The sequence below is a fragment of the Bombina bombina genome, chromosome 2 (genome assembly GCF_027579735.1).
Source record: "Bombina bombina isolate aBomBom1 chromosome 2, aBomBom1.pri, whole genome shotgun sequence".
NCBI lineage: Eukaryota > Metazoa > Chordata > Amphibia > Anura > Bombinatoridae > Bombina > Bombina bombina.
Genome location: NC_069500.1, coordinates 415,353,459 through 415,366,921, shown reverse-complemented (window position 1 = coordinate 415,366,921; position 13,463 = coordinate 415,353,459). Strand labels below are relative to the sequence as shown.

General features: G+C 40.7%; 1 protein-coding gene across 1 annotated transcript in view; it reads right to left on the bottom strand.

Annotated features, from left to right (window-relative positions):
• Nucleotides 1–1,309: 1,309 nt before the first annotated feature.
• PPIL2 (peptidylprolyl isomerase like 2) overlaps nt 1,310–13,463 on the bottom strand; it is a 294,121-nt gene continuing 281,967 nt past the window's right edge. The window contains exons 19-20 of the mRNA XM_053701935.1: nt 13,340–13,463; nt 1,310–2,171 (exon numbers count right to left, since the gene is read on the bottom strand). The exon at nt 13,340–13,463 is cut by the window's right edge and continues 19 nt beyond it. Coding sequence (XP_053557910.1) covers nt 2,081–2,171; nt 13,340–13,463 — 215 coding nt within the window. The 3' untranslated portion in view covers nt 1,310–2,080. The remainder of the gene's footprint in view (nt 2,172–13,339) is intronic.

The window sequence follows — 13,463 nt, the reverse complement described above, 5'->3', positions numbered from 1 at the left end:
AGACATGCGTCCCTCTTTACAGAATAATTCCTCCCAATACGACTCCACCCACAAAATGGTGACAGGCTCCTATCAACCTCCTGTGTCCCTCATTCTCAGCCACAAATGTTGGGAGGTATGGGTTAAAATAAGAAAACAATTTTGAAGACAGCTGCAGGCACAAAAGGAAAAACAATGGCATTGTGAGTAGCAACCATAGTACTGTAGTTGTACTCAGCAGTTTAATGTCCCTTTAAGTGTTGGACAAGTATAACATTTTCCTGTGTGCACAAAATTACTTTCAGCCTTTAGTGTGAGTGGATAGGGCATCTCTGAAATTTGTTCAGAGTTCTAAAATGTAATAATGTTTGTCTATAGACAATATGTATATTTTGTTGTGAAATTAATGGTAAATCCTAGCGTTTGTGAAACGCTAGGATTTATCGGTGCTACAAATAAAGCTGAAAGTTGCTTTATTTGCCGGCAGTGTATGCTGCGCTGAGCACCTCAGGCCGCCCACGGCAGAATGCTATTTTATCAATGAGGCAATGTTAGTCAATAGCATGCTAGCCATACAGCATAATGCCAACTGGGCCGCGTGGCTATTGGCTAATTAAAACAAATAGTGTTCTGCCGTGGGCGGCCTGAGGCGCTCATTGCGGCATACGCTGCAGGCAAATAAAGGAACTTTCAGCATAAAGTATTTTATACTACATGACTGAAAGTCCCCTTTATTTGTTCCACTGGTAAATCCTAGCAGATTTAATTATATACCTTTCTCTAACTGCAGAATACAGTTTAGAATGCATTTGATATTTACTTTTCCTGGAATAAGTCTTTTAAATTCTAGAATACTCAAATGTATCCTTTTATTAATATACATCTTTGTTTTGCTTCCATGTATTGCAGCAGAGGTCACATGCACATACAGTGGTTTTGCAATTGTTATTGTATATTTCCTGCCAAAAGAGGTGCAAAGTAAATTGGTCTTGTCCACAGTGCTTCAGAATGAGTCATACTTGTAGCAATATCATGAACGCCAGATATGTCTGAAAACAGGGCAAAAACAATACATATCTCCCTCCGGTGGCAGAGGGGTTGTAGCGCATGCATTTCACAATTCATGGTACTGTTCTATATGTCAGGAGCCAGCTGTAGTGTTCTGTTCTTTGTCTAAAGATGAGATCATAACATGTGGAAAATGTGTAATTTCACTACAGTGGCACCATGTTTTAAACAAAGTCAAACTCTTGTACTCTTGACATTTTTTTTAAAATAAAGTGGGAATGGGGAACAAATATTTGTGACAAGCACCATAAATTGGCTACGATTTCTAAATAAAAAAAGGTATCTTTATTGTAAAACAATTTACAAAATTACAGCATTTGTAGGAAAATATTGAGACAAGACAGATAGATGGGAGTTTGGTTGAAAATAAAATTTACCTTGAGGTGAACCACTCAGGAGAGAATGCACAATTTATAGGAAAATATGATCTCACAGTACACACATCAGTTTGCACTGGAATGAGATTTTAAACAAAGGCTAGAAATATGGTTACTATTTTCTTTCAGTTTTAATCTGAGTTGATTGCCCTTTCTCCAACAGAGGGACCAACGGTGTGTAGGTTCCTCTGGAACAGAAAAGGTTAAAGTATTTTCGCCGACTAGTTTATCTGCCTCACAATTCAAACAGGAAGTCACACTGAAGGTAGCAATACTCGTTAGTAAACAAGCAGCTGTTTTACAATTCTGATGCATAGACTAGAGACACTTTTATACATAGGGAAGAAAAATATGTTGTAAACTAAATTTGCATCATTACATAGTAATTCACTTTCTCTGCTTTGAATTTTATCCTGAAGAAGCCATACCAGATAAGGTTCTGTTTGGTGTATGATTCTCATTTGTTTCCACCACCAGTGCAAAGTTCTCTGTAGCTCAGCATGATGCCATGATCAGGCACGACAATACTTTTTAATAATAAATAACCAAGGTAAGAACCACTTGTTACAGGCTTTAGGGAGCTCACTGGGCGAACATTCTACACTGATGACTGAGAAAACAGGTCATTTCTATCATTAGAAGGTGTACAGCTGTCTCTACCAGGCACTAAAGTTTCCAAAGCCCCGGGTGACCCTTTCTTTCTTGCTGGTAGAAGGACCACTTTCATCATCTTCTGCAGGACGTTTCCTACAGAGAAAGGAAAACATCAATGATATAAGGTGACTAGGTGGGAGTCTTAGATCAGCCAAGGTTTACTGCATTTTATGGAATGTTCAAGACACTAGATGCTATTTTTGTCACCGCCCCTACCATAGAAGTCTGCTGTCATAAAGAATTTTGTAAAGCCTCTGTCAAAGTCAATGGGACTTAGGAACCACACACACACACACATTTTGGGTGTACCTTCAAGTTAAATATATGTCTTACCTTAATGTGCAAAATAAAGAATATTGCAGAGTTCTTGTACTATGCATACTTAAAGTGACCGTTAGGTAAAAAACAGAATTTATGCTTACCTGATAAATTACTTTCTCTTGCGGTGCATCCAGTCCACGGATTCATCCTTTACTTGTGGGATATTCTCATTCCCTACAGGAAGTGGCAAAGAGAGCACACAGCAAAGCTGTCCATATAGCTCCCCCTCTAGCTCCACCCCCCAGTCATTCGACCAAAGGTTAGGAAGAAAAAGGAGAAACCATAGGGTGCAGTGGTGACTGTAGTTTAAACAAATTTTTTTTACCTGACTTAAATGCCAGGGCGGGCCGTGGACTGGATACATCGCAAGAGAAAACATAATTTATGCTTACCTGATACATTTATTTCTCTTGTAGTGTGTTCAGTCCACGGGTCATCCATTACTTATGGGATATATTCTCCTTCCCAACAGGAAGTTGCAAGAGGATCACCCAAGCAGAGCTGCTATATAGCTCCTCCCCTCACATGTCATATCCAGTCATTCGACCGAAACAAGACGAGAAAGGAGAAACTATAAGGTGCAGTGGTGACTGGAGTTATAATTTTAAAATTTAGAACCTGCCTTAAAAAGACAGGGCGGGCCGTGGACTGAACACACTACAAGAGAAATAAATTTATCAGGTAAGCATAAATTATGTTTTCTCTTGTTAAGTGTGTTCAGTCCACGGGTCATCCATTACTTATGGGATACCCATACCAAAGCTAAGTACACGGATGAAGGGAGGGACAGGGCAGGAACATTAAACAGAAGGAACAACTGCCTGTAGAACCTTTCTCCCAAAACCAGCCTCCGAAGAAGCAAAAGTGTCAAATTTGTAAAATTTGGAAAAAGTATGAAGTGAAGACCAAGTTGCAGCCTTGCAAACCTGTTCAACAGAGGCCTCATTCTTAAAGGCCCAGGTGGAAGCCACAGCTCTAGTGGAATGAGCTGTAATTCTTTCAGGAGGCTGCTGTCCAGCAGTCTCATAGGCTAAACGTATTATGCTACGAAGCCAAAAAGAGAGAGAGGTAGCCGAAGCCTTTTGACCTCTCCTCTGTCCAGAGTAAACGACAAACAGAGAAGAAGTTTGTCTAAAATCTTTAGTTGCCTGTAAGTAGAACTTCAGAGCACGGACCACGTCTAGATTATCCAAAAGACGTTCCTTCTTTGAAGAAGGATTAGGACATAATGATGGAACAACAATCTCTTGATTGATATTCCTGTTAGAAACAACCTTAGGTAAAAACCCAGGTTTACAAGCAATATAAAAAACGCTGCAGCGCTTCAAAAATACAGATATAATTAAACAATTCTTAACAAGAAGTGTAATATTAGCAGAGGATTGCACCCATTAGCAAAAGGATGATTAACCCCTCAATACCCAAAACGGATAAAACGGATATCAATTAAGATTTAACGTTTTTAATCACAGTCAAGCACACTGTCACAGATCTGCTGTGACTGATTACCTCCCTCAAAAATGAATTTTGCAGACCCCTGAGCTCTCTAGAGACGTCCTGGATCAAGGAGGAAGAAGCAGGAAGACTGTGCTAGAATTATAACTGCGCAACAAGGCGCTAAAACAAGGTCCCTCCCACTCCTATCACAACAGTGGGAGCCCTGATATAACGGTTTCCATGCAGAAAATATATGTCAGCCATGTGGAAAAAAATCATGCCCAAAGAGATTTATCACCAAAGTAACTCACAAAAACGAATAACATGCCAGTAAACGTTTTATTAAAAAATAACATTTTTCAATGTCATGCAAAGTTATCACTAAGCCTGCTACCAGACGCTACCACTGCAGATAAGGCTTAAGTATTATTTCAGTTTTAACAGTATTTTCTCAGTCAAATTCCAGTCCCTAGAAAATAACTTGACTGCGCATACATTTATCAGCCTGATACCAGTTGCCACTACTGCATTTAAGGCTGTACTTACATCATACGGTAACAGCAGTATTTTCTTAGTCAATTCCATTCCCAGAAAATAATGTACTGCACATACCTCATTTGCGGAGGACCCCGCATGCTATTCCCAGTTTCTGAAGTTACCCCACTCCTCAGAATGTCGAGAACAGCCAGTGGATCTTAGTTACGCCTGCTAAGATCATAGAAAAAAACGCAGGCAGTTTCTTCTTCCAAATACTGCCTGAGATAGAAAAAACATAATTTATGCTTACCTGATAAATTTATTTCTCTTGTAGTGTATCCAGTCCACGGATCATCCATTACTTATGGGATATTAACTCCTCCCCAACAGGAAGTGCAAGAGGATTCACCCAGCAGAGCTGCTATATAGCTCCTCCCCTAACTGCCATTACCAGTCATTCGACCGAAAACATGCAGAGAAAGGAAAACCATAGGGTACAGTGGTGACTGTAGTTTAATGGAAAAATTACCTGCCTTAAAGTGACAGGGCGGGCCGTGGACTGGATACACTACAAGAGAAATAAATTTATCAGGTAAGCATAAATTATGTTTTCTCTTGTTAAGTGTATCCAGTCCACGGATCATCCATTACTTATGGGATACCAATACCAAAGCTAAAGTACACGGATGACGGGAGGGACAGGCAGGCTCTTTATACGGAAGGAACCACTGCCTGAAGAACCTTTCTCCCAAAAACAGCCTCCGAAGAAGCAAAAGTGTCAAATTTGTAAAATTTGGAAAAAGTATGAAGAGAAGACCAAGTTGCAGCCTTGCAAATCTGTTCAACAGAAGCCTCATTCTTAAAGGCCCAAGTGGAAGCCACAGCTCTAGTAGAATGTGCTGTAATTCTTTCAGGAGGCTGCTGTCCAGCAGTCTCATAGGCTAACCGTATTATGCTACGAAGCCAAAAGGAGAGAGAGGTAGCCGAAGCTTTTTGACCTCTCCTCTGACCAGAATAAACGACAAACAGGGAAGACGTTTGTCGAAAATCCTTAGTTGCCTGTAGATAAAATTTCAGGGCACGGACTACATCTAGATTGTGTAGCAGACGTTCCTTTTTCGAAGAAGGATTAGGACACAAAGATGTAACCAAAATCTCTTGATTGATATTCCTGTTAGTGACCACCTTAGGTAGGAACCCAGGTTTAGTACGCAGAACTACCTTGTCTGAATGAAAAATCAGATAAGGAGAATCACAATGTAAGGCAGATAACTCAGAGACTCTTCGAGCTGAGGAAATCGCTATTAAAAACAGAACTTTCCAAGATAACAACTTGATATCAATGGAATGAAGGGGTTCAAACGGAACCCCCTGTAAAACATTAAGAACTAAGTTCAAACTCCATGGTGGAGCAACAGTTTTAAACACAGGCTTGATCCTAGCTAAAGCCTGACAAAAAGCTTGAACGTCCGGAACTTCTGACAGACGTTTGTGTAAAAGAATGGACAGAGCTGAAATCTGTCCCTTTAAGGAACTAGCGGATAAACCCTTTTCTAAACCTTCTTGTAGAAAAGACAATATCCTCGGAATCCTAACCTTACTCCATGAGTAACTCTTCGATTCGCACCAATATAAGTATTTGCGCCATATCTTATGGTAAATCTTTCTGGTAACAGGCTTCCTAGCCTGTATTAAGGTATCAATAACTGACTCAGAAAAACCACGTTTTGATAAAATCAAGCGTTCAATTTCCAAGCAGTCAGCTTCAGAGAAATTAGATTTTGATGTTTGAAGGGACCCTGGATCAGAAGGTCCTGTTTCAGAGGTAGCGACCAAGGTGGACAGGATGACATGTCCACTAGATCTGCATACCAAGTCCTGCATGGCCATGCAGGCGCTATTAGAATCACTGATGCTCTCTCCTGTTTGATTCTGGCAATCAATCGAGGAAGCATCGGGAAGGGTGGAAACACATAAGCCATCCCGAAGGTCCAAGGTGCTGTCAAAGCATCTATCAGAACCGCTCCCGGATCCCTGGATCTGGACCCGTAACGAGGAAGCTTGGCGTTCTGTCGAGACGCCATGAGATCTATCTCTGGTTTGCCCCAACGTCGAAGTATTTGGGCAAAGACCTCCGGATGAAGTTCCCACTCCCCCGGATGAAAAGTCTGACGACTTAAGAAATCCGCCTCCCAGTTCTCCACTCCCGGGATGTGGATTGCTGACAGGTGGCAAGAGTGAGACTCTGCCCAGCGAATTATCTTTGATACTTCCATCATTGCTAGGGAGCTTCTTGTCCCTCCCTGATGGTTGATGTAAGCTACAGTCGTGATGTTGTCCGACTGAAACCTGATGAACCCCCGAGTTGTTAACTGGGGCCAAGCCAGAAGGGCATTGAGAACTGCTCTCAATTCCAGAATGTTTATTGGTAGGAGACTCTCCTCCTGATTCCATTGTCCCTGAGCCTTCAGAGAATTCCAGACAGCGCCCCAACCTAGTAGGCTGGCGTCTGTTGTTACAATTGTCCAGTCCGGCCTGCTGAATGGCATCCCCCTGGACAGATGTGGCCGAGAAAGCCACCATAGAAGAGAATTTCTGGTCTCTTGATCCAGATTCAGAGTAGGGGACAAGTCTGAGTAATCCCCATTCCACTGACTTAGCATGCACAATTGCAGCGGTCTGAGATGTAGACGTGCAAAGGGTACTATGTCCATTGCTGCTACCATTAAGCCGATCACCTCCATGCATTGAGCTACTGACGGGTGTTGAATGGAATGAAGGACACGGCATGCATTTTGAAGCTTTGTTAACCTGTCTTCTGTCAGGTAAATCTTCATTTCTACAGAATCTATAAGAGTCCCCAAGAAGGGAACTCTTGTGAGTGGAAAGAGAGAACTCTTCTTTTCGTTCACCTTCCATCCATGCGACCTTAGAAATGCCAGTACTAACTCTGTATGAGACTTGGCAGTTTGAAAGCTTGAAGCTTGTATCAGAATGTCGTCTAGGTACGGAGCTACCGCAATTCCTCGCGGTCTTAGTACCGCCAGAAGAGCACCCAGAACCTTTGTGAAGATTCTCGGAGCCGTAGCCAATCCGAATGGAAGAGCTACAAACTGGTAATGCCTGTCTAGAAAGGCAAACCTTAGATACCGGTAATGATCTTTGTGAATCGGTATGTGAAGGTAAGCATCCTTTAAATCCACTGTGGTCATGTACTGACCCTTTTGGATCATGGGTAAAATTGTCCGAATAGTTTCCATTTTGAACGATGGAACTCTTAGGAATTTGTTTAGGATCTTTAAATCCAAGATTGGCCTGAAAGTTCCCTCTTTTTTGGGAACCACAAACAGATTTGAGTAAAACCCTTGTCCTTGTTCCGACCGCGGAACTGGATGGATCACTCCCATTAATAAAAGATCTTGTACGCAGCGTAGAAACGCCTCTTTCTTTATTTGGTTTGTTGACAATCTCCCTCTTGGGGGAGAGAATTTGAAGTCTAGAAGGTATCCCTGAGATATGATCTCTAACGCCCAGGGATCCTGGACATCTCTTGCCCAAGCCTGGGCGAAGAGAGAAAGTCTGCCCCCCACTAGATCCGTTCCCGGATCGGGGGCCCTCGATTCATGCTGTCTTAGGGGCAGCAGCAGGTTTCCTGGCCTGCTTGCCCTTGTTCCAGGACTGGTTAGGTCTCCAGCCTTGTCTGTAGCGAGCAACAGCTCCTTCCTGTTTTGGTGCAGAGGAAGTTGATGCTGCTCCTGCTTTGAAATTACGAAAGGAACGAAAATTAGACTGTCTAGCCTTAGGTTTGGCTCTGTCTTGAGGCAGGGCATGGCCTTTACCTCCTGTAATGTCAGCGATAATTTCTTTCAACCCGGGCCCGAATAAGGTCTGCCCTTTGAAAGGTATATTAAGCAATTTAGATTTAGAAGTAACGTCAGCTGACCAGGATTTTAGCCACAGTGCTCTGCGTGCCTGAATGGCGAATCCGGAATTCTTAGCCGTAAGTTTAGTTAAATGTACTACGGCATCTGAAATAAATGAGTTAGCTAACTTAAGGGCTTTAAGCTTGTGTGTAATCTCATCTAATGGAGCTGATTCAAGTGTCTCTTCCAGAGACTCAAACCAAAATGCTGCTGCAGCCGTGACAGGCGCAATGCATGCAAGAGGTTGCAATATAAAACCTTGTTGAACAAACATTTTCTTAAGTTAACCCTCTAACTTTTTATCCATTGGATCTGAAAAGGCACAGCTATCCTCCACCGGGATAGTGGTACGCTTAGCTAAAGTAGAAACTGCTCCCTCCACCTTAGGGACCGTTTGCCATAAGTCCCGTGTGGTGGCGTCTATTGGAAACATCTTTCTAAATATCGGAGGGGGTGAGAACGGCACACCGGGTCTATCCCACTCCTTAGTAACAATTTCAGTAAGTCTCTTAGGTATAGGAAAAACGTCAGTACTCGCCGGTACCGCAAAATATTTATCCAACCTACACATTTTCTCTGGTATTGCAACTGTGTTACAATCATTCAGAGCCGCTAACACCTCCCCTAGTAATACACGGAGGTTTTCCAGCTTAAATTTAAAATTTTAAAAATCCAGTTTGTTTGGATCAGAACCGTCACCCGCAGAATGAAGCTCTCCGTCCTCATGTTCTGCAAATTGTGACGCAGTGTCTGACATGGCCCTAATATTATCAGCGCACTCTGTTCTCACCCCAGAGTGATCACGCTTACCTCTTAGTTCTGGTAATTTAGCCAAAACTTCAGTCATAACAGTAGCCATATCCTGTAATGTGATTTGTAATGGCCGCCCAGATGTACTCGGCGCTACAATATCACGCACCTCCCGAGCGGGAGATGCAGGTACTGACACGTGAGGCGGGTTAGTCGGCATAACTCTCCCCTTGTTGTTTGGTGAAATATGTTCAATTTGTACAGATTGACTTTTATTTAAAGTAGCATCAATACAGTTAGTACATAAATTTCTATTGGGCTCCACTTTGGCTTTAGCACATATAGCACAGATATCTTCCTCTGAATCAGACATGTTTAACACACTAGCAAATAAACTAGCAACTTGGAAATACTTTTCAAGTAATTTACTATAATATGAAAACGTACTGTGCCTATAAGAAGCACAGAAAAAGTTATGACAGTTGAAAATTAATAAACTGAAAAGTTATAGCATCAAATCTTTGTAAAAAACACAATTTTAGCAAAGGATTGCTCCCATTAGCAAAGGATAACTAACCCTGATAGCAGAAAAAAAAAAAAAAAAAAAATACAGAAATAAACTTTTTTTTATCACAGTCAACTACAATCTCACTGCTCTGCTGTGAGTGATTACCTCCCTCAAAACAAGTTTTGAAGACCCCTGAGTTCTGTAGAGATGAACCGAATTTTTTGATGCGTAGCAAAAGCACCAAAAAAGGCCCCTCCCCCTCACACATAACAGTGAGAGAGATCAGTAAACTGTCATAAATTAAATAAAACGACTGCCAAGTGGAAAAAAATAGTGCCCAAAACATTTTTTCACCCAGTACCTCAGAAAATTAAACGATTTTACATGCCAGCAAAAAACGTTTAACATTAATAAATTGAGTGTTATTAAAAAGCCTGTTGCTAGTCCCTGCAAATTAGGCTAAAGTTTTATGCATACAGTATAATTCCAGTGAAGTGCCATTCCCCAGAATACTGAAGTGTAAAATATACATACATGACAGCCTGATACCAGTTGCTGCTACTGCATTTAAGGCTGAGTTTACATTATATCGGTATGGCAGAATTTTCTCATCAATTCCATTGTCAGAAAATAATAAGCTGCTACATACCTCTTTGCAGATTAATCTGCCCGCTGTCCCCTGATCTGAAGTTTACCTCTCCTCAGATGGCCGAGAAACAGCAATATGATCTTAACTACTCCGGCTAAAATCATAGAAAAACTCAGGTAGATTCTTCTTCAAATTCTACCAGAGAAGGAATAACACACTCCGGTGCTATTATAAAATAACAAACTTTTGATTGAAGGTATGAAACTAAGTATAATCACCACAGTCCTCTCACACATCCTATCTATTCGTTGGGTGCAAGAGAATGACTGGGAATGGCAGTTAGGGGAGGAGCTATATAGCAGCTCTGCTGGGTGAATCCTCTTGCACTTCCTGTTGGGGAGGAGTTAATATCCCATAAGTAATGGATGATCCGTGGACTGGATACACTTAACAAGAGAAACAGCACACTCCGGTGCCATTTAAAATAACAAACTTTTGATTGAAGTATAGTTAAGTAAAAACTCCAGCTCCTCTCGCGACCTCCTTCTTTGTTGAGGGTTGCAAGAGAATGACTGGATATGACATGTGAGGGGAGGAGCTATATAGCAGCTCTGCTTGGGTGATCCTCTTGCAACTTCCTGTTGGGAAGGAGAATATATCCCATAAGTAATGGATGACCCGTGGACTGAACACACTTAACAAGAGAAAGTAATTTATCAGGTAAGCATAAATTCTGTTTTCTCTTGCAAGGTGTATCCAGTCCACGGATTCATCCTTTACTTGTGGGATACCAATACCAAAGCTTTAGGACACGGATGAAGGGAGGGAACAAGACAGGTACCTTAAACGGAAGGCACCACTGCTTGCAAAACCTTTCTCCCAAAAATAGCCTCCGAAGAAACAAAAGTATCGAATTTATAAAATTTGGCAAAAGTATGCAGTGAAGACCAAGTCGCTGCCTTACAAATCTGTTCAACAGAAGCCTCATTTTTGAAAGCCCATGTAGAAGCCACTGCTCTGGTAGAATGAGCAGTAATTCTTTCAGGAGGCTGCTAGCCAGCAGTCTCATAGGCCAAACGGATGATGCTTTTCAGCCAAAAGGAAAGAGAGATAGTCGCTTTCTGACCTCTCCTCTTACCAGAATAGATAACAAACAAAGAAGATGTTTGTCTGAAATCCTTAGTTGCTTGTAAATAGAACTTTAAAGCACGAACTACATCAAGATTGTGTAATAGACGTTCCTTCTTTGAAGATGGATTAGGACACAGAGAAGGAACAACTATTTCCTGGTTAATATTCTTGTTAGAAACAACTTTAGGAAGAAAACCAGGCTTGGTACTTTTGATTGAAGATAATAAAAACTAAAATTCTAACACCACATTCACTTTACCCTCCCGTAGAGAAACCCTAGTGCTTAGAGCCGGCAAAGAGAATGACTGGGGGGTGGAGCTAGAGGGGGAGCTATATGGACAGCTTTGCTGTGTGCTCTCTTTGCCACTTCCTGTAGGGAATGAGAATATCCCACAAGTAAAGGATGAATCCGTGGACTGGATACACCTTGCAAGAGAAATTGGGAAGTTGTTTCAAATTGTAAGCTCTATCTGAATCATGAAAAAAAATGTTGGGTTTCATGTCTGTTTTAAACAGTTTATATTACAATATTGAGGTGTTTACTGTCCCTTTAATAGCATTATCTTCTAGATAGTAGCTTTTATTTTTATAGAAAAAAAAACATTCTAATGCAATTAAAACAAAGAAATTACCAAAATTCAAACTTAAATTATCCACTAAAGAGAAACAGATAATCTTAGAGATGTAGATTTCAGTTTGTTGGATCCCAAAGAGTTGCACTTGTATCCCACTGGGCAGATTGCACATAGTGCCCAGTGGGATACAGCTACAACAAACATATTTCTAGGATTATTAGTTTCACTTGTGAATTTCCTGACTTAAAACAACATCAATCACTAAATACATGCTAGAAAGAATTTAGTATTCAAAGAAAAGATTAGTCTGAGAATAACATGTAGATGTATTTTTTTAAAGTTTAATTAGCCATTTAAATATTGACAAAATAAGTGTAAAGTTTTAGTGTCTATAAAACAATGGGAGCTGCCATGTTGTAACTTAGGTTACCTTCTCTGCTGTGGCCAATAAGGCTATAAATGGGTCACTAGAGTGAGCAGCCAATGGCTATGTGTAATATAACTATGTTCTGCACTTCAATTTCTAATAAACTGAAAGTTTACAATTTCAGAATAGAATTACAGGAAAAGCCAATAGTGTGCTAGCCATATGGCATAATGCTCATCGGCTACCACAGCTATTGGCTAAGATAGCGTTTTGACATGGGGGACTGGAGGAACTCAGCTCGGCAATACTCGCAGGCAAATAAAGATACTTTTATACTTCATGACTGAAAGTCCCCTTTATTTGTAGCACTGGTAAATCCTAGTGTGTTTAAAAAAGCTAGGATTTACCATCACTTTAATAATAGGCATCGGCATAATTTCGTGTTCAGCATTTGTTTTATAAATCCGGTTCCAAAAATAGCCAAATGTGCTGCTTGAGGCAATATTCAGCATTCATTTGTAAAACAAATACAAAATGATGCCCATGTCTAGTAAATAGAGTATTATAACTAAGAAAATAGAAAACAAATACCAAGTACAAAGTTATGCCCATGTAAAATATAATACATACAGATACTCTAATATTAAACCTAGCAGAAATTTAGATATCAGTATGACTGCTAACAACTGAACCTGTGACATATTCTCTCGGAACTTGCAAGCCTTCAACATTAAATAATATACCTGTTTGAAAAATATATTTCTATTGATATATATCAGGGGGTCATTGAAGTTCAAAAACTACATACATCTATTATCATCAGAGCTTATACATTTTACACTAATCATAATGGAACTCTGTGTTTAAACACAAAGATCCACTTGAGAGCCACATAGAACTGCTGGTGCCAAGCAGGAACCTGCTGGAGAGCCAAATGACAGTAGCAGTTACACAAATTAAACCATGTCATCTTTACACTACATGTCCCTTTAAGTATCTTTATACTGACATTTTCACCACACACAGTTTTCTGGCTACACATCTTAAAGTCATGAGGTTTTGCTTTATACACCACTCACCATTTTAACAGGGATATTTATAGATAGTTAAGTGCCTGGGATTTTAGGCTAACACCCTACATATGAAAGTCTACAGTCCAGCTGATTCCTTAACTGTCACTTACGCAGCTGCCATGTTTATGTATTTCCCAATACCGGGTCTGTATGTTTTGGGCTCTTGACTTTGCTCCTTCTTTGGTATGACTGGTTTTGCCTTCATCTCCTCTTCTTCCTCTGCTTTCTTAACCC